The sequence below is a fragment of the Hippocampus zosterae genome, chromosome 6 (assembly GCF_025434085.1).
Source record: "Hippocampus zosterae strain Florida chromosome 6, ASM2543408v3, whole genome shotgun sequence".
NCBI lineage: Eukaryota > Metazoa > Chordata > Actinopteri > Syngnathiformes > Syngnathidae > Hippocampus > Hippocampus zosterae.
Window position 1 is genome coordinate 9,206,772 of NC_067456.1, and position 24,824 is coordinate 9,231,595.

Below are 24,824 nucleotides of genomic sequence, written 5' to 3' on the forward strand. Positions count from 1 at the left end.
GAAACTTCATTCAAGGGGGTCCACGGTTGACAAGTTACCGAAATATGATGCTTGTAAGTTACGAACTGAGCACAATGAAGCACTTTGGGCAGTGACCAAAGGCTGCGAACTCATGTGCGCAAAAAGGCAGACTCGCTTGACGTAGTTCTACTGTGAATGTTTACCTTTCCCTTCATGGATGAGCCCTCTGGCGGCTGCGGTGCATCTTTGGCGGAAGAGGTGCAAGTCCAGTGCAAGTGTCCATCCTCCACACATGTGAAGTTGAAGTCTGAAAGCTTGCTCAGTGAAAAAGTCTTGATCTAAAAACATAACAGACCACCGTTAAAAATCAGGTTTGAAAAGCTAACCTAGCCCCAAATGAACTACAAACCGCTTGATTCAGATATGATGGCAAGAGAGGCTCTTTGCGCTGTTGTAAAAAGTAGATGACCATGAGCGCAAAGACATATGGAGGGAGCCCACCCTCGTCCGCACGGTCGATTTGACAGATCTACAACAAATACAAAAGTAAGACGTGGGATCATTTAGCTCTTTGATTTTGGAAAGAGTTCAACGGTAGCGAGCTTTACCTTAGCCCAACGCCGAAGTCCAAGAACCAGTGGGGGGAGGAGATGCTCCTGGTTGGCTAGGGTGGCTAGATAAGAGGTGGTTTGGAACGCATTTTCATTTCCTGCACTTACTTTGCAGAGGAGACCACTGTGAGGAAAAAAAAATGGCTGAATGACATTGTGCAGTCATTCGCTTGACACGACTGTCTCATATTCTTGCTGAAATTCACAGTAAAGTTGATGCCCATTAGTGAATTTTTGATTGTTGGAAAAATGGTGATTTAAAGAGTTGGCTGGGCCACGCACCTCTTCTTTTCTTTACAGATGACTACGGGCACACAAGCATGAAAATCGGCTTCCAGATCAACAAAAAGAGCTGAGGAGACACAAACAATACCCTTAAATAGAAGACACTATCTCCGACATTTCTGGTTCTCCCAAAACCATTTTGTTGGGGTCAAACAGAAAAAAGGTGACTCACGGCTCACGGTGAGACACTCTTTGACCGACATCAAGACATCTGGCTGATGCATCTGTGAATACATTCCATTTCAAAGCCTTTACACAACATAGGTATAATGTCCCCCCCCAAACAAACAAAAAAAAAAACAAACAAAAAAAAAGGAGAACACATGAATATGGTGCATTCTGCAAATGCCACATTCTCGAGTGCACAGAAGTATTGGCGCTGCCCGACTCACGTGAGGTGGATACTGTATGTCGATGTTGACATCAGAATCCTTGAATCCAAACTTCGTGCAAGATGATCCATAACGTAGTTCACTATATACCGGTAACTTGTACTCACACTATATTAGCTGAAATGATGTGTGTGTGTGTGTGAGCGAATCAAATCGGTTCTTGAGGGCCAACATCCTGCATGTTTTAGATGTTTCCCAACTTCAGCGCACATGATTAAAATGATCATTATCGAGCTTCTGCACAGCTTGCTGATCTTCAGGGATAAAAGACAAAATATTTGAGGCATGATAAACATGTCTCAACCGGTTGCTTGGTCAAAGACATTAATAGTCAACTCATCATCAATAGTCAATGAATCATCTTCAGAAAAATAAATTCTCACCTTTCTCAAACATTGTGCTTCATCAACCCGAGTTATTTAACTCATTCAGTACCAGCCAATTCTGGACCAAGTCTGAAAAGACGTTTATAAACGTCTTTGGGAGTGAATGAGAGGTTTACCCCACCGCAGGGCATCATTCGAGCCCAGTCCGCGGCTTCCAACAGTGTCCCACCCTACTTGCCATAGTGTGAGTGTGCATGGCCAGAGAACGTCATCATAAACATCAACACAGTTTTGTGCAGCTGTGACCATTTCAGATGGCCATTTAAAATATACATATACATATCTATATGTATATTTTTTTAGTCGTGTTGCCCCCCTTCATACAAATTGTAGCCGGCCGGGTCTTTGGAAAGACTGGACTGGACACAAAATAATTTTTAGGTGGGCTTTATTCCCGACTGAACAATGAAAAATTGTTCAGCATTAAGATGAAAGACTGAGATGTTAACTGAATTTTAAAAGGTCGAAAAGGGATCTAAGAGATCAAAGAACATCATTTAACAGATTACAGACAATTTCGCCACAATAGACAACAGCAGTGGCTTGCTTAATAGGGAAACAGAAATAAAAACACATTATTTCCAAACCACAATACTTCTTAGTGCAGAACAAATAATCATTACAACCCAATGTTTTGAGATGCATCCACACTTACTCGATATGTTCCGGTGTGTTGGGTGTGTACAAAGCACGTGGACAAACACAAATGATCTCCCCTCTGAAGAACAGATAACACAGTTCATATAATTTCAGTAAAAAAAAAAACATATTTACATCTTATAACATTGCGAATACTTACGCTGTACAGCTGTTCACACGACTCACTAGTGGTAGATTTCAAACTCCAAACCAAACCACTCCAGATATTGTGCTCTACAAATACCATTCAACTAATTACCGGTACTCATCTGTCCAAAATTAACACCTAACATGCGTCATGATAAACTAGTTACCAATTACCTGAATATCGCCAGGGTTACGAGGACGATCATGGGTGTATCAAGTTGGGACAAGCAGTGGGCACAGTTCAGCGACTACCCTCCTTTACGTGCATGTCACCCTTTCTGGTCTGATTCTCACACGCTGCATATCTTCCCGCGTGTTTTGATCTAGTGTGGCTCTTAAAGTGACAGTGCTACATTTGTTAAACAAGGAAGCCTTCACTACAAGCATCTAAGTAAGGTTCACCTGGTTACAGAATGCAAGAATCCACTGCTGTTCTCGTGTGCTGTTATTGTTTTTAGCATTAATTACTATCACAAGTCTCTTAGAACGTGTTTAGGAAACCTACATGTGCAGTCAGCAAAGGCATTCGTCATTCTCAGGCGTAAACTCTTTTCATCTTAAAAAATACATTCCAGTCACTTAATCCCATACATTTTCCTCATATGTACAAAGTAATAAAATCATTACACACCTGGTGGTACTTTTCCACTCCATTTCTCGAGGATTGTTTAGTCACAGCGGCCATTTTGTTTGGGAAGGGTGACCATTTTTCTTATGATGATAAGATAATGTGTTAAGAAGATAAAATCTGATACGATCTGACAAAATGGCCGCTGTGTAAGACAATGAGGAAGGGTGGGGGGAATTTGAGGTCTGAACCAGTTACTTGATCAAACACATTATTAGTCACTTCATCATCATAAGAAAAATGGTCACCCTTCCCAAACAAGAGTTTTAGGTCAACATGAAAGAAGTATTTAAGTGTTTACCGCCAGTTTTACAGCTGATTGCTTTTCCGACAATTCCAACAAACTGCTTCAGCTTCGATCTGTGGAGCGAAAAGGTGAGCAAACATCAGCCGCTGCTTGCATTCCACACGAGAATGTTACGTAATCAGGGATGAGAGTTTTACAACAATCGGCAAATTTCTGTTTTTTTTTTCGGACAGAAATGACTAGTGACAAATTAAGTGTAAACCCGTCCAGCGCAAAATGTCATCCGTGCATGTTTACGTCATTTAATGTGCCTTATGTGTTTGGCATTAGCAGCGTCCAAGTTTGAGGCCCCCGCCCCCTCCTAGATCAACGAGATTTTTTTTCTCTCGTTCTCATCCCTGACTAAATGTGTTTTTGTGATCCTTGTGTCCACTGATGTACTGGATCGTATAATACTGAGATCTGTCCCGCATATATTGCCCTTAGAGATCAACCAATATGTCCAGACTGTTGAAGATCATCCTGGTGGTGGCCATGTGTGTGCTCTTTTTAGCCACACTGACGTTCAGTGCAGAGGCCCACACAAAATCCAAGTTACAGCAGCGGGCATCATCCGAACCCAGTTCATGGCACCCATGGTGCTGTGCGATAGAACCAAGAAGTGGGGATTACTAATTAAACACAGCACAACCAAGACAAGCTGTAAAAGGTTTTTTTTTAAGTCTTGCCATGTCATAGGAACAATTCTGTTCTCCTACACACGAAAATTAAATGAATCCAAAACATCACCAAAATTTGAGTTTTTTTCCCTTCTTGATGACGTTAGAAGTTGACAAACTAAGAATAAACCATACATTAATGCACTCGCTAGAAACAAGTACACTTGCGCAGTCTGCTTCTTTTCACTTCGGCTATTGAGGGCGCACTGGTGCAAATTGTCCTCCTCCATCAAACTCCGTACTACTTACTTTCTGACTGTACTTTTTACTCTCACAAATGTTTTCTTTTTTCGATGCCGTTTTCTGTGGCCCATGTATATTTTTGAGACCAAGTTCAAATTTTGAGACCAAGTTCAAAATGGTGCCAGCGCTTAATTAATTATTTTAATTGGAGAGTTTGCAATTTCTCCTTATGCCTGCGTAGCTTTTCTGCAGGTACAGTACTTCAGTTTCCTCCCACTTTCCCAAAACATGCATAGTAGGTTAATTGGACATTCTATATTATCCCTCACTGTGAGTGTGAATGGTCGCATGTCTTTGTGTGTCCTGCAGTTGGTTGGCAACCAGTTCAGGGTGTAATCATATACAGTAATACAAAAAAATTAATAGAATGAAATCAATTCAATTCTACACTATACGCAAATATACTGCGATGCACCTGACTATGAAATAATTTGTAATCAAGAAGAGTCCTCTGGAAGAGAAAATATTTAAGGACACCGTTGGGATTTGGTTTGAATTTAATGACTAAAATGGACTGCAAAGCCGTATCCGGCACACTGAACATCAATCAGTCAAAATCGGACACAAAAAAAGAAACCGTAAGGCTGCAGTCTTCCAAAACAACCGAAAGTTTACAATATCAACCACATTCTTCAATAAAATTCAACCTTACGTTACGACTGCAATAAAGCGAGAGCGTCTATGAGTCACGAGCATTTTTTTTCCTTTTTTAAACATCTAGCAGCAACAGAAATAGAGGATCATGACCCCCCTCGCAGTGCAGCTACCGATCCGTGGCAGTCAAATAGATGTCTCTTCACCGTATTACTCTCTAAATGTAGGCCTTTAGCATCATTACGTCCATCTCGACCATTTTTATTGGCTTGTGATAGCTTGCTCCAAAAGGGTGAGGACGGTCTGGGTCTGGGTCTGCCAGTTTTGTTTATAAAAAAAGTGGACCAGCAGTCTCTTAAAATGAAACAATGATCCTAAAATATATACACACATCTACACAGAAGAAGCTACTTGTTAGCAACTTTTAAAGCAGTTGGGAAATGGGCTTGTGGGTATCAGTGCAAAGGACAAATCAAATTTAAAATATTAAAATAATATAAATTAAAAGAATAAATGTGGCCAGGTAAAAGTTAAGGTCGTTTCACCATTGAAACATCAATATAAATAGAGATACAGAAATCAAGCAAGCTCATGTCAAACACTTTCAGAACAGTACAAAATTAATAGAAATCAACAATTCATGCTTTCATTGGCCAGAACAAGCTCTAGTTGGCTTCCTATTTCACCAGTTTTTTTTTATACAACTAACTGAATATCAAAGATACATGATCCAACCATTGTTGCAGGTGTTGTTAAAATCAACATTTAAAAAAGGCGGTGGGGGGATGTGGGGAGGGAAAGAAAAAAATAAAATAAAAACTTTAAAAAGGCCCAAGATGGCTTCAAGTCAAGGCGTCCTGGCTTTGGATTTTAAATGGGCTCCTTGGTGTCAGCCCGACAGACCCCTGTTCAGACTGACATGGTTTCCGGGGCGGGTCGCCGTCTGTCTGGACACAAGTTGAACCTTAAGGGTCTGTGCAGCCGCCGCTCACTCCACCGGGCTCTTCCTGTGACTGGCGCGACCTAAACTGCGGGTCGCTAAACTGCCTGAACCACAAGCAAGAGTACATTTTTGAAAAACACCGCTCAAAACTAAAACCGCACACCGTGTTATTGCAACACTTCTGTTATTTGAGGCATGTTCTTTCCCCTCGAGCCAATGCGCATGGACGAGGAAAATAAAACAGAACTTTCTCAATTTTACTTTTGGGTTGCACAATCATTATCAATATAAATATTTTTACGTGGGGAAAAATGTCACTGAAGTTGGGACGCTGTGTTGATTAAACATAGCTTGAACATGATTTGCAAGTCACTGTGTTTTGTTTTTATTTATGATTAACACAATGTCTTCGAGTAGCGTAGCTCCATGCTTGTTATCTCAACGGAGAGCTGAGATTATTATTTTTTTGATCATGCCAAAACCTCATTTTTGTGACTCATTTTGCTGCGGCCGGTAAAAACGAATGTTACCAACATTCAGAATCTGAAATAGACAACAGACATACCTGCTTGTGGACTTAGCGTCACATGTTGATGCCTTTTGTTCTCATCATTTAATGGTGAATTCTGGGGAAGGGAAATTCAACAGAGTCGTAAAAACAATGTCCAAAAGTGTGTATCTCATTCACGGACTTTAAACTAAATTCATACTTGTTTCTCTCTAAAATTCCTCACAAGGCCTCCTGAGGGCGAAGGGAAGTTTTCCATTTTCGTATTTCCTATCAGACAAAATAGAAAAAGGCTAAGGCTCTCCAACTGGAGAAGCAAGAGGCGGACATGGAGATATCTAATAGTTTTTTCAGTCAAGTATTCTTTCAGTGAGTCGTGGATTTTGCAAAATCAAACATTAAAACCTGCATGTGAGTCGCTGGTGTTATTTTTGTCCACTTGAGGGCGCCATACTCAAATTGTAATATAGTTCCCGTGACTTGGGAGTATGTGTTTCTGTGTAGCATGAAAGAAGGTGCATGATCCCGGAAAAGACAAAAAGACGTGGTGAACCTCTGTAGAGCTGACAGTCCTTCTTGATGTGAGCGCTGGATCCACACAGGAAGCAGCAGCGCGGCTCCGCAGCGTCCCGCCACCTCCAGTGTTCACTTTTGTGTCTGCTCGGCAGGTCCTCCCCCGTGTCCACTCGCTCACGCATGCCGTCCGGTCTTCTCTCGGAGTCGTGCCTGTGCCTGGATCTGTGTGATGCAAAAAATTTTTAAAAATAAATAAACACCCCACTTGTGTACCCGGTCCTTTCACTTTCGAGCCTGTGGCCGACGATACTTACTTCCGGCGCATTGGGCAGTCTTTCATAAAGTGACCGATCTTGCCACAGATGCGACAGCAGCGGTCGTTGGGGGCCACTTCTCCCTCGGTGAGGACTTGGGGGTCAAAAAAGTACTCCTGGGCAATTGTGCAGACGAATCACAAAGTTAAGACAAGAAGTTTAAGTTAGCAGGTGGGCAAATCAATGTCGTAAACTTCTTTTGACATTTCCTGTAACCGAACTGAACAAAAACTAAAAATAAATGTGGTTTCGTTACCCTGAACAATAATGAAACATGAATGACTTTCTTTGAAGCCTTTAACAAAGACTATTAATGTAACTAAAAAGCTTGTCTGGGACTAAGGAATCCAACTGGTGACAAAACGGCCTCGTATCAGGCTGTACTACTCATGCGCGGTCAGATCACGTTCATATTTTGACAATAACGGCACATGAACACCAGGAGGTTGAAATGGCAAATACCAACCATCTGACGGGGGTACTCGGGAGGGAACGCCGTCACGGGGGTGCCAAACACAGTTCTGCCGTTGATGAAAGCCTTCATGATGAAATTGGTCACTGTAACAATTAAAATAAAGAACAAATGTGGCAGCGGAGACATATCTGAGAGATCACATCAACAAAACATGATAATCAGTTAAAATGACCTTACTTTTCCTGGACAGACCAGCACCAAGATTGTGACTGAGGTCAAACGGATCTGCAGTGCGAAAGGAGAAACGGCATTTTGAGCACACAATCAAAATACAGTGCAATTGCAAATAAATAATTTTGAACAAAAACATTTTGCAATTGCAGAGGAAGACAATGGAAAAAGAGTTTTCAAAGCCTTGCGAGTTTGTCCCGTGCCTTCGAGGTGAAATATCAAGTTGGCTGAAACTTCAACATTAAAAGGCTGTTCATCTCATTGAATGAACTCAAAACGGTGCCGTTGAAGTCAAACCCGTATCCGCTGCCGCGAACGTCCGCGGCACCGACTGACCTTCAATGACGATGTATTTGGACGTCCACTGCTTGTTGAAGGTGGTGAGACGGGCTTTCTGACGGGTGCACACCACATGCTCTTTAAAGTCAAAGTCCTCCGTGTAGAAGCGAAGGAGGCCGAGCCACAGTTCCCCCACCGTCTCAGTGTTCGTTCCGTACTGCGGCCACCGACTGGGCTGCGAGTCAAGCAAAGATTGAGTACGTTGGCGCGATACGACGGGGACACAATCAAAGTGTACGCAAGGTACCGACCAGTGTTTTTAAATCATCAAAGAAATACACATTCCAGCCATCTGCGATGACCTCGGGCTTGTTGTCACCATCGTAAAGCTGCAAAACACACAACAGGTTTTACAACATATGAGTCAGCGCATAGATGTGATTTTTTTTTTCACTCAAAAATTTGGGCTCTAATTGCTAGCTATGGTGGTAGATCGTGATCAATTACTTGAAAAAAAGACTGGCTTCTAACTGTTAACTCTAAATTTAACAAACATAATCAAATTATTAATATTCTAAAAGTGTGCCAGCTTCATTCGAGTTTGTTTCCAAGGTCGAAGCGCAGACCAAGGTTATAGTTCTGGATTTTTCACTACGATTAGCTTTTATTTTGCTTTAACTCTTTTTTTTCAGTTAGTTTTAACCAGTGGGGTAACAATTGTTTTATCATTTCAAAAACAATTTGTTTTTAGTTTAGTTGGTGTATTTATTATTTTTGTCTGGATAATTTGTTGAGCGCAAAAGAGAAAAAAAATGTCACCATACTAAAGTAAATTACAATTCCCAAAAGACTATTCGATCTTCTGTCTGGCCAGATATGCACTTCGGATAGGAGGAGCGTCATTTTGGCGGGAACACAAAATACAACATTCAGAATTTTGTTCAAATGTACCTCCTGTAACACGGGTATAAGAGGTGGATCCCTCTGCTGGAGGAAAAAGAGAACCATCAGGGTGTAGGCGTAAGACGAGAGACTGCCGCGCGAGGCATCGCCAATGTCACAAATCTGCAATTGGAACAGCGACTGGATTACGCAAAAGGAGCAACATTTCAAAGACAGCTCGTGGTGTGTGACATACAGACCTTGGCAAACACCTTCATGACATAACAGAGGATCTTCACCCTCCTGTCAATGGCGGCGTATAACGCCAGCAGCCGCGTGTTGTGCAAAGCCTGCGGTTGGAAAGCAAACCTTTAATTGTGTGTTATAGACACTTGAATCGGAAACAAATTGCCGTGAACTTCCTACCAGTCGATTGTAAAGGCTTATGTCCCCCTCCAGACCAGTGCGGACATGGTAGAACTTCACAATGGGGACTTTGGCTGTAGTAATTGGCAGGATGTTCCTCAAATCTTTGAGGAGAGAGAAGGAAAAAAAAATCCGCAATACATTAGCATGTACAACTTGAATGAGGAATCAAATGCTTTTTACCAGGGTGTTTCCTCAGAAGCTTTGCAAGGCGCTCAATTATATTGATGCAGTCAACATCCTGGGGAGAAAAAAATTGGAAGCAAAGTCATATTTTTGCAGCCTGAGATACTAAAACGAGTGATGAACCCATAAACACAGTAGCATCAAAACATCGCACCCCCCCCCATGTTTTTAACCCTTTCATGCACCCTGCAACCTGATAACATGATAAGATGTCCACTGTAGTAACCACTGTCTCTCAAAGGGTTAATATATCTACATATTAAATATATATATTCTTTTTTCGTTTATATTTTCAGTGACAATTAAGGTCATTACAATCATGATGTGAAATTTTCATACAGTTTCAGCCAATAAAACGGTTTTACAAGCACGCCTTTGAAATATGACAATAAGATGACATACGTCGATGTTGTCCTGGCCCTCTCGCACCATGCAGATGTCAAGGTCACTCTGCCTGAAGCCAAAACCATTTTTGGAAGATCCAAAGAGCTGCAGCCGTGCACCTGGCCACACAATAAAGGCAGAAATAATTCAAGTCATCCCACCGTGACTTCAAGGACAGGTTCGTAGTACATCACAGAAATTCAAAAGAGTGATTGAGGTTTTACTTCACCAGGGAACTGACGCCTGACAAAGGTCTCGAGATCTTGCAGGATGCGTTCTCTGACGGCCATTTCCAAGTCATCGGGCGCAAAGTCCACTGGAAACAACAACCAACATTCGATGTGCTTTGATTTTTAATCCGTTTCATTATTTTGGACTGGCAGCTGATAAAAAAGTAGTACAAAGTAGATAACAGTTCGGTCCAGTCAATACGTCTGTGACTGTCATGTCAAATGCAACGATCGGAATGACGACGCTCGCGGAAGCAACCGCTTATGTTTCCACACTTGTGCCTCAAACAATATCAATGATACAGTATGTCAAGGGTAACTCACCAAAACACTGCTCGCAGACTTGGTCAAGCACGTTGAGAAAGTCCGGTGTCATTGGGGGCAAAGGCCGCAACTCCACCTTCTTGAAATCCTCTGGACAATCTTTCTTCAAATGGCCATCGCGCTTGCACAAGCTGCACACAACCGTGTGCGACTGGGACGGACGGATGAGAGGGAAATATTGGAGTTGTTTTTTTCCCCCCCTAATTGAGTTGCTTTGAAATAACGTCTCGGTCGCTCTTTTTTAAAGGAATGAATGAAATTTTATATCACAAAAACCTGATATTTGAAAAAGGGCGTGTAGTCTTTACATCCACTATAATGATGATTGATGGGAATAAAAAACTCACCTTTCCTCTCGTGAACGCATGCTTGCTGAACTGATACGACTTTGCAGTCGGCATGTGGTGTTTATTTTCCGGGAGCTCATTTTCGACGGTGTCGGGTAAGCGCGGATGTGAGGCGACAGCGGGTGCCAGTTCTTCCTCCTCTTCATCATCATTCGACCCCGGGGTGTCCAAATCTGGAGGTTCCTCATCAGACAAAAGCTCCTCCCCCGAGATCTCGTCCACGGGGAAAATCTCCTCGTCCTCCGTGGTGAAGCTGTCCAAGTGACGTCTGCCTCGCGCCTCGGCATCTTCGTCCTCCTCTTCCTCAGAGAAGCTGCTCTTCCCCAAGTCCGCCTTTTCCTTCTCCCCTTCAGAGTCGCTGCCTTCCTCAATTTCATCCTCTTCCTCAATGATGCAATCAGAGTCTTCGGGGCCGTTTTCTTCACGTTGACTTTGGGACCCAATGCTCAGCTGACTCAACTCTTTCCCCTCACACGAGTCCTTTGCACTTCGTGCTGCCATCTTGTGATTGGCTGCCGGCGTGTTGAGGGGCAGTGCAAAGTACCTGTATGTTGTTTTGAGGCAATGCAGGATGTAGTCATACATTTGCTGGCTGTTAACAGAGCGGGCCACATTTCTCTTGACAGCAAAAGGGTCTACAAGCAACAGAAATATGCATGAGTTTGGTGCTCACGTGCTCACACTCAAAATCCGACATTCTGCTTATTACCCTCCACGGCGATGCGTTTCTTGGGCCAGTCTTTTAACTCTCGGGAGAGGACGGCGCCGGTCCGTACGCTGACAACGTTGTCGGCCATGTTGAACTCCAGGGAATAGAAGCGGAGCATTTCGACCCAGAGAAAGCCGATCTCCACGGGGGGGTGAGGGTTCTGGAAAACCAGTGGAACCTAAAAGGTAAAGGAAACTTCATTCAAGGGGGTCCACGGTTGACAAGTTACCGAAATATGATGCTTGTAAGTTACGAACTGAGCACAATGAAGCACTTTGGGCAGTGACCAAAGGCTGCGAACTCATGTGCGCAAAAAGGCAGACTCGCTTGACGTAGTTCTACTGTGAATGTTTACCTTTCCCTTCATGGATGAGCCCTCTGGCGGCTGCGGTGCATCTTTGGCGGAAGAGGTGCAAGTCCAGTGCAAGTGTCCATCCTCCACACATGTGAAGTTGAAGTCTGAAAGCTTGCTCAGTGAAAAAGTCTTGATCTAAAAACATAACAGACCACCGTTAAAAATCAGGTTTGAAAAGCTAACCTAGCCCCAAATGAACTACAAACCGCTTGATTCAGATATGATGGCAAGAGAGGCTCTTTGCGCTGTTGTAAAAAGTAGATGACCATGAGCGCAAAGACATATGGAGGGAGCCCACCCTCGTCCGCACGGTCGATTTGACAGATCTACAACAAATACAAAAGTAAGACGTGGGATCATTTAGCTCTTTGATTTTGGAAAGAGTTCAACGGTAGCGAGCTTTACCTTAGCCCAACGCCGAAGTCCAAGAACCAGTGGGGGGAGGAGATGCTCCTGGTTGGCTAGGGTGGCTAGATAAGAGGTGGTTTGGAACGCATTTTCATTTCCTGCACTTACTTTGCAGAGGAGACCACTGTGAGGAAAAAAAAATGGCTGAATGACATTGTGCAGTCATTCGCTTGACACGACTGTCTCATATTCTTGCTGAAATTCACAGTAAAGTTGATGCCCATTAGTGAATTTTTGATTGTTGGAAAAATGGTGATTTAAAGAGTTGGCTGGGCCACGCACCTCTTCTTTTCTTTACAGATGACTACGGGCACACAAGCATGAAAATCGGCTTCCAGATCAACAAAAAGAGCTGAGGAGACACAAACAATACCCTTAAATAGAAGACACTATCTCCGACATTTCTGGTTCTCCCAAAACCATTTTGTTGGGGTCAAACAGAAAAAAGGTGACTCACGGCTCACGGTGAGACACTCTTTGACCGACATCAAGACATCTGGCTGATGCATCTGTGAATACATTCCATTTCAAAGCCTTTACACAACATAGGTATAATGTCCCCCCCCAAACAAACAAAAAAAAAAACAAACAAAAAAAAAGGAGAACACATGAATATGGTGCATTCTGCAAATGCCACATTCTCGAGTGCACAGAAGTATTGGCGCTGCCCGACTCACGTGAGGTGGATACTGTATGTCGATGTTGACATCAGAATCCTTGAATCCAAACTTCGTGCAAGATGATCCATAACGTAGTTCACTATATACCGGTAACTTGTACTCACACTATATTAGCTGAAATGATGTGTGTGTGTGTGTGAGCGAATCAAATCGGTTCTTGAGGGCCAACATCCTGCATGTTTTAGATGTTTCCCAACTTCAGCGCACATGATTAAAATGATCATTATCGAGCTTCTGCACAGCTTGCTGATCTTCAGGGATAAAAGACAAAATATTTGAGGCATGATAAACATGTCTCAACCGGTTGCTTGGTCAAAGACATTAATAGTCAACTCATCATCAATAGTCAATGAATCATCTTCAGAAAAATAAATTCTCACCTTTCTCAAACATTGTGCTTCATCAACCCGAGTTATTTAACTCATTCAGTACCAGCCAATTCTGGACCAAGTCTGAAAAGACGTTTATAAACGTCTTTGGGAGTGAATGAGAGGTTTACCCCACCGCAGGGCATCATTCGAGCCCAGTCCGCGGCTTCCAACAGTGTCCCACCCTACTTGCCATAGTGTGAGTGTGCATGGCCAGAGAACGTCATCATAAACATCAACACAGTTTTGTGCAGCTGTGACCATTTCAGATGGCCATTTAAAATATACATATACATATCTATATGTATATTTTTTTAGTCGTGTTGCCCCCCTTCATACAAATTGTAGCCGGCCGGGTCTTTGGAAAGACTGGACTGGACACAAAATAATTTTTAGGTGGGCTTTATTCCCGACTGAACAATGAAAAATTGTTCAGCATTAAGATGAAAGACTGAGATGTTAACTGAATTTTAAAAGGTCGAAAAGGGATCTAAGAGATCAAAGAACATCATTTAACAGATTACAGACAATTTCGCCACAATAGACAACAGCAGTGGCTTGCTTAATAGGGAAACAGAAATAAAAACACATTATTTCCAAACCACAATACTTCTTAGTGCAGAACAAATAATCATTACAACCCAATGTTTTGAGATGCATCCACACTTACTCGATATGTTCCGGTGTGTTGGGTGTGTACAAAGCACGTGGACAAACACAAATGATCTCCCCTCTGAAGAACAGATAACACAGTTCATATAATTTCAGTAAAAAAAAAAACATATTTACATCTTATAACATTGCGAATACTTACGCTGTACAGCTGTTCACACGACTCACTAGTGGTAGATTTCAAACTCCAAACCAAACCACTCCAGATATTGTGCTCTACAAATACCATTCAACTAATTACCGGTACTCATCTGTCCAAAATTAACACCTAACATGCGTCATGATAAACTAGTTACCAATTACCTGAATATCGCCAGGGTTACGAGGACGATCATGGGTGTATCAAGTTGGGACAAGCAGTGGGCACAGTTCAGCGACTACCCTCCTTTACGTGCATGTCACCCTTTCTGGTCTGATTCTCACACGCTGCATATCTTCCCGCGTGTTTTGATCTAGTGTGGCTCTTAAAGTGACAGTGCTACATTTGTTAAACAAGGAAGCCTTCACTACAAGCATCTAAGTAAGGTTCACCTGGTTACAGAATGCAAGAATCCACTGCTGTTCTCGTGTGCTGTTATTGTTTTTAGCATTAATTACTATCACAAGTCTCTTAGAACGTGTTTAGGAAACCTACATGTGCAGTCAGCAAAGGCATTCGTCATTCTCAGGCGTAAACTCTTTTCATCTTAAAAAATACATTCCAGTCACTTAATCCCATACATTTTCCTCATATGTACAAAGTAATAAAATCATTACACACCTGGTGGTACTTTTCCACTCCATTTCTCGAGGATTGTTTAGTCACAGCGGCCATTTTGTTTGGGAAGGGTGACCATTTTTCTTATGATGATAAGATAATGTGTTAAGAAGATAAAATCTGATACGATCTGACAAAATGGCCGCTGTGTAAGACAATGAGGAAGGGTGGGGGGAATTTGAGGTCTGAACCAGTTACTTGATCAAACACATTATTAGTCACTTCATCATCATAAGAAAAATGGTCACCCTTCCCAAACAAGAGTTTTAGGTCAACATGAAAGAAGTATTTAAGTGTTTACCGCCAGTTTTACAGCTGATTGCTTTTCCGACAATTCCAACAAACTGCTTCAGCTTCGATCTGTGGAGCGAAAAGGTGAGCAAACATCAGCCGCTGCTTGCATTCCACACGAGAATGTTACGTAATCAGGGATGAGAGTTTTACAACAATCGGCAAATTTCTGTTTTTTTTTTCGGACAGAAATGACTAGTGACAAATTAAGTGTAAACCCGTCCAGCGCAAAATGTCATCCGTGCATGTTTACGTCATTTAATGTGCCTTATGTGTTTGGCATTAGCAGCGTCCAAGTTTGAGGCCCCCGCCCCCTCCTAGATCAACGAGATTTTTTTTCTCTCGTTCTCATCCCTGACTAAATGTGTTTTTGTGATCCTTGTGTCCACTGATGTACTGGATCGTATAATACTGAGATCTGTCCCGCATATATTGCCCTTAGAGATCAACCAATATGTCCAGACTGTTGAAGATCATCCTGGTGGTGGCCATGTGTGTGCTCTTTTTAGCCACACTGACGTTCAGTGCAGAGGCCCACACAAAATCCAAGTTACAGCAGCGGGCATCATCCGAACCCAGTTCATGGCACCCATGGTGCTGTGCGATAGAACCAAGAAGTGGGGATTACTAATTAAACACAGCACAACCAAGACAAGCTGTAAAAGGTTTTTTTTTAAGTCTTGCCATGTCATAGGAACAATTCTGTTCTCCTACACACGAAAATTAAATGAATCCAAAACATCACCAAAATTTGAGTTTTTTTCCCTTCTTGATGACGTTAGAAGTTGACAAACTAAGAATAAACCATACATTAATGCACTCGCTAGAAACAAGTACACTTGCGCAGTCTGCTTCTTTTCACTTCGGCTATTGAGGGCGCACTGGTGCAAATTGTCCTCCTCCATCAAACTCCGTACTACTTACTTTCTGACTGTACTTTTTACTCTCACAAATGTTTTCTTTTTTCGATGCCGTTTTCTGTGGCCCATGTATATTTTTGAGACCAAGTTCAAATTTTGAGACCAAGTTCAAAATGGTGCCAGCGCTTAATTAATTATTTTAATTGGAGAGTTTGCAATTTCTCCTTATGCCTGCGTAGCTTTTCTGCAGGTACAGTACTTCAGTTTCCTCCCACTTTCCCAAAACATGCATAGTAGGTTAATTGGACATTCTATATTATCCCTCACTGTGAGTGTGAATGGTCGCATGTCTTTGTGTGTCCTGCAGTTGGTTGGCAACCAGTTCAGGGTGTAATCATATACAGTAATACAAAAAAATTAATAGAATGAAATCAATTCAATTCTACACTATACGCAAATATACTGCGATGCACCTGACTATGAAATAATTTGTAATCAAGAAGAGTCCTCTGGAAGAGAAAATATTTAAGGACACCGTTGGGATTTGGTTTGAATTTAATGACTAAAATGGACTGCAAAGCCGTATCCGGCACACTGAACATCAATCAGTCAAAATCGGACACAAAAAAAGAAACCGTAAGGCTGCAGTCTTCCAAAACAACCGAAAGTTTACAATATCAACCACATTCTTCAATAAAATTCAACCTTACGTTACGACTGCAATAAAGCGAGAGCGTCTATGAGTCACGAGCATTTTTTTTCCTTTTTTAAACATCTAGCAGCAACAGAAATAGAGGATCATGACCCCCCTCGCAGTGCAGCTACCGATCCGTGGCAGTCAAATAGATGTCTCTTCACCGTATTACTCTCTAAATGTAGGCCTTTAGCATCATTACGTCCATCTCGACCATTTTTATTGGCTTGTGATAGCTTGCTCCAAAAGGGTGAGGACGGTCTGGGTCTGGGTCTGCCAGTTTTGTTTATAAAAAAAGTGGACCAGCAGTCTCTTAAAATGAAACAATGATCCTAAAATATATACACACATCTACACAGAAGAAGCTACTTGTTAGCAACTTTTAAAGCAGTTGGGAAATGGGCTTGTGGGTATCAGTGCAAAGGACAAATCAAATTTAAAATATTAAAATAATATAAATTAAAAGAATAAATGTGGCCAGGTAAAAGTTAAGGTCGTTTCACCATTGAAACATCAATATAAATAGAGATACAGAAATCAAGCAAGCTCATGTCAAACACTTTCAGAACAGTACAAAATTAATAGAAATCAACAATTCATGCTTTCATTGGCCAGAACAAGCTCTAGTTGGCTTCCTATTTCACCAGTTTTTTTTTATACAACTAACTGAATATCAAAGATACATGATCCAACCATTGTTGCAGGTGTTGTTAAAATCAACATTTAAAAAAGGCGGTGGGGGGATGTGGGGAGGGAAAGAAAAAAATAAAATAAAAACTTTAAAAAGGCCCAAGATGGCTTCAAGTCAAGGCGTCCTGGCTTTGGATTTTAAATGGGCTCCTTGGTGTCAGCCCGACAGACCCCTGTTCAGACTGACATGGTTTCCGGGGCGGGTCGCCGTCTGTCTGGACACAAGTTGAACCTTAAGGGTCTGTGCAGCCGCCGCTCACTCCACCGGGCTCTTCCTGTGACTGGCGCGACCTAAACTGCGGGTCGCTAAACTGCCTGAACCACAAGCAAGAGTACATTTTTGAAAAACACCGCTCAAAACTAAAACCGCACACCGTGTTATTGCAACACTTCTGTTATTTGAGGCATGTTCTTTCCCCTCGAGCCAATGCGCATGGACGAGGAAAATAAAACAGAACTTTCTCAATTTTACTTTTGGGTTGCACAATCATTATCAATATAAATATTTTTACGTGGGGAAAAATGTCACTGAAGTTGGGACGCTGTGTTGATTAAACATAGCTTGAACATGATTTGCAAGTCACTGTGTTTTGTTTTTATTTATGATTAACACAATGTCTTCGAGTAGCGTAGCTCCATGCTTGTTATCTCAACGGAGAGCTGAGATTATTATTTTTTTGATCATGCCAAAACCTCATTTTTGTGACTCATTTTGCTGCGGCCGGTAAAAACGAATGTTACCAACATTCAGAATCTGAAATAGACAACAGACATACCTGCTTGTGGACTTAGCGTCACATGTTGATGCCTTTTGTTCTCATCATTTAATGGTGAATTCTGGGGAAGGGAAATTCAACAGAGTCGTAAAAACAATGTCCAAAAGTGTGTATCTCATTCACGGACTTTAAACTAAATTCATACTTGTTTCTCTCTAAAATTCCTCACAAGGCCTCCTGAGGGCGAAGGGAAGTTTTCCATTTTCGTATTTCCTATCAGACAAAATAGAAAAAGGCTAAGGCTCTCCAACTGGAGAAGCAAGAGGCGGACATGGAGATATCTAATAGTTTTTTCAGTCAAGTATTCTTTCAGTGAGTCGTGGATTTTGCAAAATCAAACATTAAAACCTGCATGTGAGTCGCTGGTGTTATTTTTGTCCACTTGAGGGCGCCATACTCAAATTGTAATATAGTTCCCGTGACTTGGGAGTATGTGTTTCTGTGTAGCATGAAAGAAGGTGCATGATCCCGGAAAAGACAAAAAGACGTGGTGAACCTCTGTAGAGCTGACAGTCCTTCTTGATGTGAGCGCTGGATCCACACAGGAAGCAGCAGCGCGGCTCCGCAGCGTCCCGCCACCTCCAGTGTTCACTTTTGTGTCTGCTCGGCAGGTCCTCCCCCGTGTCCACTCGCTCACGCATGCCGTCCGGTCTTCTCTCGGAGTCGTGCCTGTGCCTGGATCTGTGTGATGCAAAAAATTTTTAAAAATAAATAAACACCCCACTTGTGTACCCGGTCCTTTCACTTTCGAGCCTGTGGCCGACGATACTTACTTCCGGCGCATTGGGCAGTCTTTCATAAAGTGACCGATCTTGCCACAGATGCGACAGCAGCGGTCGTTGGGGGCCACTTCTCCCTCGGTGAGGACTTGGGGGTCAAAAAAGTACTCCTGGGCAATTGTGCAGACGAATCACAAAGTTAAGACAAGAAGTTTAAGTTAGCAGGTGGGCAAATCAATGTCGTAAACTTCTTTTGACATTTCCTGTAACCGAACTGAACAAAAACTAAAAATAAATGTGGTTTCGTTACCCTGAACAATAATGAAACATGAATGACTTTCTTTGAAGCCTTTAACAAAGACTATTAATGTAACTAAAAAGCTTGTCTGGGACTAAGGAATCCAACTGGTGACAAAACGGCCTCGTATCAGGCTGTACTACTCATGCGCGGTCAGATCACGTTCATATTTTGACAATAACGGCACATGAACACCAGGAGGTTGAAATGGCAAATACCAACCATCTGACGGGGGTACTCGGGAGGGAACGCCGTCACGGGGGTGCCAAACACAGTTCTGCCGTTGATGAAAGCCTTCATGATGAAATTGGTCACTGTAACAATTAAAATAAAGAACAAATGTGGCAGCGGAGACATATCTGAGAGATCACATCAACAAAACATGATAATCAGTTAAAATGACCTTACTTTTCCTGGACAGACCAGCACCAAGATTGTGACTGAGGTCAAACGGATCTGCAGTGCGAAAGGAGAAACGGCATTTTGAGCACACAATCAAAATACAGTGCAATTGCAAATAAATAATTTTGAACAAAAACATTTTGCAATTGCAGAGGAAGACAATGGAAAAAGAGTTTTCAAAGCCTTGCGAGTTTGTCCCGTGCCTTCGAGGTGAAATATCAAGTTGGCTGAAACTTCAACATTAAAAGGCTGTTCATCTCATTGAATGAACTCAAAACGGTGCCGTTGAAGTCAAACCCGTATCCGCTGCCGCGAACGTCCGCGGCACCGACTGACCTTCAATGACGATGTATTTGGACGTCCACTGCTTGTTGAAGGTGGTGAGACGGGCTTTCTGACGGGTGCACACCACATGCTCTTTAAAGTCAAAGTCCTCCGTGTAGAAGCGAAGGAGGCCGAGCCACAGTTCCCCCACCGTCTCAGTGTTCGTTCCGTACTGCGGCCACCGACTGGGCTGCGAGTCAAGCAAAGATTGAGTACGTTGGCGCGATACGACGGGGACACAATCAAAGTGTACGCAAGGTACCGACCAGTGTTTTTAAATCATCAAAGAAATACACATTCCAGCCATCTGCGATGACCTCGGGCTTGTTGTCACCATCGTAAAGCTGCAAAACACACAACAGGTTTTACAACATATGAGTCAGCGCATAGATGTGATTTTTTTTTTCACTCAAAAATTTGGGCTCTAATTGCTAGCTATGGTGGTAGATCGTGATCAATTACTTGAAAAAAAGACTGGCTTCTAACTGTTAACTCTAAATTTAACAAACATAATCAAATTATTAATATTCTAAAAGTGTGCCAGCTTCATTCGAGTTTGTTTCCAAGGTCGAAGCGCAGACCAAGGTTATAGTTCTGGATTTTTCACTACGATTAGCTTTTATTTTGCTTTAACTCTTTTTTTTCAGTTAGTTTTAACCAGTGGGGTAACAATTGTTTTATCATTTCAAAAACAATTTGTTTTTAGTTTAGTTGGTGTATTTATTATTTTTGTCTGGATAATTTGTTGAGCGCAAAAGAGAAAAAAAATGTCACCATACTAAAGTAAATTACAATTCCCAAAAGACTATTCGATCTTCTGTCTGGCCAGATATGCACTTCGGATAGGAGGAGCGTCATTTTGGCGGGAACACAAAATACAACATTCAGAATTTTGTTCAAATGTACCTCCTGTAACACGGGTATAAGAGGTGGATCCCTCTGCTGGAGGAAAAAGAGAACCATCAGGGTGTAGGCGTAAGACGAGAGACTGCCGCGCGAGGCATCGCCAATGTCACAAATCTGCAATTGGAACAGCGACTGGATTACGCAAAAGGAGCAACATTTCAAAGACAGCTCGTGGTGTGTGACATACAGACCTTGGCAAACACCTTCATGACATAACAGAGGATCTTCACCCTCCTGTCAATGGCGGCGTATAACGCCAGCAGCCGCGTGTTGTGCAAAGCCTGCGGTTGGAAAGCAAACCTTTAATTGTGTGTTATAGACACTTGAATCGGAAACAAATTGCCGTGAACTTCCTACCAGTCGATTGTAAAGGCTTATGTCCCCCTCCAGACCAGTGCGGACATGGTAGAACTTCACAATGGGGACTTTGGCTGTAGTAATTGGCAGGATGTTCCTCAAATCTTTGAGGAGAGAGAAGGAAAAAAAAATCCGCAATACATTAGCATGTACAACTTGAATGAGGAATCAAATGCTTTTTACCAGGGTGTTTCCTCAGAAGCTTTGCAAGGCGCTCAATTATATTGATGCAGTCAACATCCTGGGGAGAAAAAAATTGGAAGCAAAGTCATATTTTTGCAGCCTGAGATACTAAAACGAGTGATGAACCCATAAACACAGTAGCATCAAAACATCGCACCCCCCCCCATGTTTTTAACCCTTTCATGCACCCTGCAACCTGATAACATGATAAGATGTCCACTGTAGTAACCACTGTCTCTCAAAGGGTTAATATATCTACATATTAAATATATATATTCTTTTTTCGTTTATATTTTCAGTGACAATTAAGGTCATTACAATCATGATGTGAAATTTTCATACAGTTTCAGCCAATAAAACGGTTTTACAAGCACGCCTTTGAAATATGACAATAAGATGACATACGTCGATGTTGTCCTGGCCCTCTCGCACCATGCAGATGTCAAGGTCACTCTGCCTGAAGCCAAAACCATTTTTGGAAGATCCAAAGAGCTGCAGCCGTGCACCTGGCCACACAATAAAGGCAGAAATAATTCAAGTCATCCCACCGTGACTTCAAGGACAGGTTCGTAGTACATCACAGAAATTCAAAAGAGTGATTGAGGTTTTACTTCACCAGGGAACTGACGCCTGACAAAGGTCTCGAGATCTTGCAGGATGCGTTCTCTGACGGCCATTTCCAAGTCATCGGGCGCAAAGTCCACTGGAAACAACAACCAACATTCGATGTGCTTTGATTTTTAATCCGTTTCATTATTTTGGACTGGCAGCTGATAAAAAAGTAGTACAAAGTAGATAACAGTTCGGTCCAGTCAATACGTCTGTGACTGTCATGTCAAATGCAACGATCGGAATGACGACGCTCGCGGAAGCAACCGCTTATGTTTCCACACTTGTGCCTCAAACAATATCAATGATACAGTATGTCACGGGTAACTCACCAAAACACTGCTCGCAGACTTGGTCAAGCACGTTGAGAAAGTCCGGTGTCATTGGGGGCAAAGGCCGCAACTCCACCTTCTTGAAATCCTCTGGACAATCTTTCTTCAAATGGCCATCGCGCTTGCACAAGCTGCACACAACCGTGTGCGACTGGGACGGACGGATGAGAGGGAAATATTGGAGTTGTTTTTTTCCCCCCCTAATTGAGTTGCTTTGAAATAACGTCTCGGTCGCTCTTTTTTAAAGGAATGAATGAAATTTTATATCACAAAAACCTGATATTTGAAAAAGGGCGTGTAGTCTTTACATCCACTATAATGATGATTGATGGGAATAAAAAACTCACCTTTCCTCTCGTGAACGCATGCTTGCTGAACTGATACGACTTTGCAGTCGGCATGTGGTGTTTATTTTCCGGGAGCTCATTTTCGACGGTGTCGGGTAAGCGCGGATGTGAGGCGACAGCGGGTGCCAGTTCTTCCTCCTCTTCATCATCATTCGACCCCGGGGTGTCCAAATCTGGAGGTTCCTCATCAGACAAAAGCTCCTCCCCCGAGATCTCGTCCACGGGGAAAATCTCCTCGTCCTCCGTGGTGAAGCTGTCCAAGTGACGTCTGCCTCGCGCCTCGGCATCTTCGTCCTCCTCTTCCTCAGAGAAGCTGCTCTTCCCCAAGTCCGCCTTTTCCTTCTCCCCTTCAGAGTCGCTGCCTTCCTCAATTTCATCCTCTTCCTCAATGATGCAATCAGAGTCTTCGGGGCCGTTTTCTTCACGTTGACTTTGGGACCCAATGCTCAGCTGACTCAACTCTTTCCCCTCACACGAGTCCTTTGCACTTCGTGCTGCCATCTTGTGATTGGCTGCCGGCGTGTTGAGGGGCAGTGCAAAGTACCTGTATGTTGTTTTGAGGCAATGCAGGATGTAGTCATACATTTGCTGGCTGTTAACAGAGCGGGCCACATTTCTCTTGACAGCAAAAGGGTCTACAAGCAACAGAAATATGCATGAGTTTGGTGCTCACGTGCTCACACTCAAAATCCGACATTCTGCTTATTACCCTCCACGGCGATGCGTTTCTTGGGCCAGTCTTTTAACTCTCGGGAGAGGACGGCGCCGGTCCGTACGCTGACAACGTTGTCGGCCATGTTGAACTCCAGGGAATAGAAGCGGAGCATTTCGACCCAGAGAAAGCCGATCTCCACGGGGGGGTGAGGGTTCTGGAAAACCAGTGGAACCTAAAAGGTAAAGGAAACTTCATTCAAGGGGGTCCACGGTTGACAAGTTACCGAAATATGATGCTTGTAAGTTACGAACTGAGCACAATGAAGCACTTTGGGCAGTGACCAAAGGCTGCGAACTCATGTGCGCAAAAAGGCAGACTCGCTTGACGTAGTTCTACTGTGAATGTTTACCTTTCCCTTCATGGATGAGCCCTCTGGCGGCTGCGGTGCATCTTTGGCGGAAGAGGTGCAAGTCCAGTGCAAGTGTCCATCCTCCACACATGTGAAGTTGAAGTCTGAAAGCTTGCTCAGTGAAAAAGTCTTGATCTAAAAACATAACAGACCACCGTTAAAAATCAGGTTTGAAAAGCTAACCTAGCCCCAAATGAACTACAAACCGCTTGATTCAGATATGATGGCAAGAGAGGCTCTTTGCGCTGTTGTAAAAAGTAGATGACCATGAGCGCAAAGACATATGGAGGGAGCCCACCCTCGTCCGCACGGTCGATTTGACAGATCTACAACAAATACAAAAGTAAGACGTGGGATCATTTAGCTCTTTGATTTTGGAAAGAGTTCAACGGTAGCGAGCTTTACCTTAGCCCAACGCCGAAGTCCAAGAACCAGTGGGGGGAGGAGATGCTCCTGGTTGGCTAGGGTGGCTAGATAAGAGGTGGTTTGGAACGCATTTTCATTTCCTGCACTTACTTTGCAGAGGAGACCACTGTGAGGAAAAAAAAATGGCTGAATGACATTGTGCAGTCATTCGCTTGACACGACTGTCTCATATTCTTGCTGAAATTCACAGTAAAGTTGATGCCCATTAGTGAATTTTTGATTGTTGGAAAAATGGTGATTTAAAGAGTTGGCTGGGCCACGCACCTCTTCTTTTCTTTACAGATGACTACGGGCACACAAGCATGAAAATCGGCTTCCAGATCAACAAAAAGAGCTGAGGAGACACAAACAATACCCTTAAATAGAAGACACTATCTCCGACATTTCTGGTTCTCCCAAAACCATTTTGTTGGGGTCAAACAGAAAAAAGGTGACTCACGGCTCACGGTGAGACACTCTTTGACCGACATCAAGACATCTGGCTGATGCATCTGTGAATACATTCCATTTCAAAGCCTTTACACAACATAGGTATAATGTCCCCCCCCAAACAAACAAAAAAAAAACAAACAAAAAAAAAGGAGAACACATGAATATGGTGCATTCTGCAAATGCCACATTCTCGAGTGCACAGAAGTATTGGCGCTGCCCGACTCACGTGAGGTGGATACTGTATGTCGATGTTGACATCAGAATCCTTGAATCCAAACTTCGTGCAAGATGATCCATATAACCGAAGCCGGATCTCTACAGATTTGGC

The 24,824-nt window shown here is 42.8% G+C and overlaps 1 protein-coding gene and 3 long non-coding RNA genes across 55 annotated transcripts in view; 1 reads left to right on the forward strand and 3 right to left on the reverse strand.

Annotated features, from left to right (window-relative positions):
* tut7 (terminal uridylyl transferase 7) overlaps positions 1–24,824 on the reverse strand; it is a 50,197-nt gene that overhangs the window by 18,728 nt on the left and 6,645 nt on the right. For 5 of the 50 annotated variants that reach the window (XM_052067151.1, XM_052067140.1, XM_052067141.1 and 2 more), the window contains exons 6-14: positions 24,723–24,811; positions 24,504–24,555; positions 12,592–12,661; positions 12,307–12,433; positions 12,108–12,227; positions 11,902–12,036; positions 11,547–11,724; positions 10,838–11,472; positions 10,491–10,641 (exon numbers count right to left, since the gene is read on the reverse strand). In XM_052067151.1, the coding sequence (XP_051923111.1) occupies positions 10,491–10,641; positions 10,838–11,472; positions 11,547–11,724; positions 11,902–12,036; positions 12,108–12,227; positions 12,307–12,433; positions 12,592–12,661; positions 24,504–24,555; positions 24,723–24,811 (1,557 nt within the window). Of the gene's footprint in view, positions 1–164; positions 300–370; positions 491–569; positions 697–854; positions 925–8,115; positions 8,294–8,369; positions 8,448–9,009; positions 9,124–9,200; positions 9,291–9,366; positions 9,471–9,549; positions 9,608–9,954; positions 10,056–10,165; positions 10,253–10,490; positions 10,642–10,837; positions 11,473–11,546; positions 11,725–11,901; positions 12,037–12,107; positions 12,228–12,306; positions 12,434–12,591; positions 12,662–12,766; positions 12,819–21,103; positions 21,208–21,286; positions 21,345–21,691; positions 21,793–21,902; positions 21,990–22,227; positions 22,379–22,574; positions 23,210–23,283; positions 23,462–23,638; positions 23,774–23,844; positions 23,965–24,043; positions 24,171–24,328; positions 24,399–24,503; positions 24,556–24,722; positions 24,812–24,824 lie in introns of all 50 variants that reach the window. The other 45 variants (XM_052067125.1, XM_052067124.1, XM_052067126.1 and 42 more) reach the window with 37 other exon arrangements.
* Positions 2,007–3,045, reverse strand: LOC127601746 (uncharacterized). The gene is made up of 3 exons (XR_007962622.1): positions 2,596–3,045; positions 2,435–2,508; positions 2,007–2,353 (listed from the first exon to the last, which is right to left on the reverse strand). It is a non-coding gene; the product is annotated as an uncharacterized LOC127601746 (long non-coding RNA).
* Positions 3,183–17,383, forward strand: LOC127601742 (uncharacterized). 3 transcript variants are annotated; one of them, XR_007962618.1, is made up of 3 exons: positions 3,183–3,424; positions 3,783–5,540; positions 17,279–17,383. It is a non-coding gene; the product is annotated as an uncharacterized LOC127601742 (long non-coding RNA). The 3 variants fall into 3 exon arrangements; XR_007962617.1 differs by lacking the exons at positions 3,783–5,540; positions 17,279–17,383 and adding an exon at positions 15,520–15,827; XR_007962616.1 differs by lacking the exon at positions 17,279–17,383 and having other exon boundaries at positions 3,783–5,646.
* Positions 13,744–14,782, reverse strand: LOC127601748 (uncharacterized). Its single transcript, XR_007962624.1, has 3 exons — positions 14,333–14,782; positions 14,172–14,245; positions 13,744–14,090 (listed from the first exon to the last, which is right to left on the reverse strand). It is a non-coding gene; the product is annotated as an uncharacterized LOC127601748 (long non-coding RNA).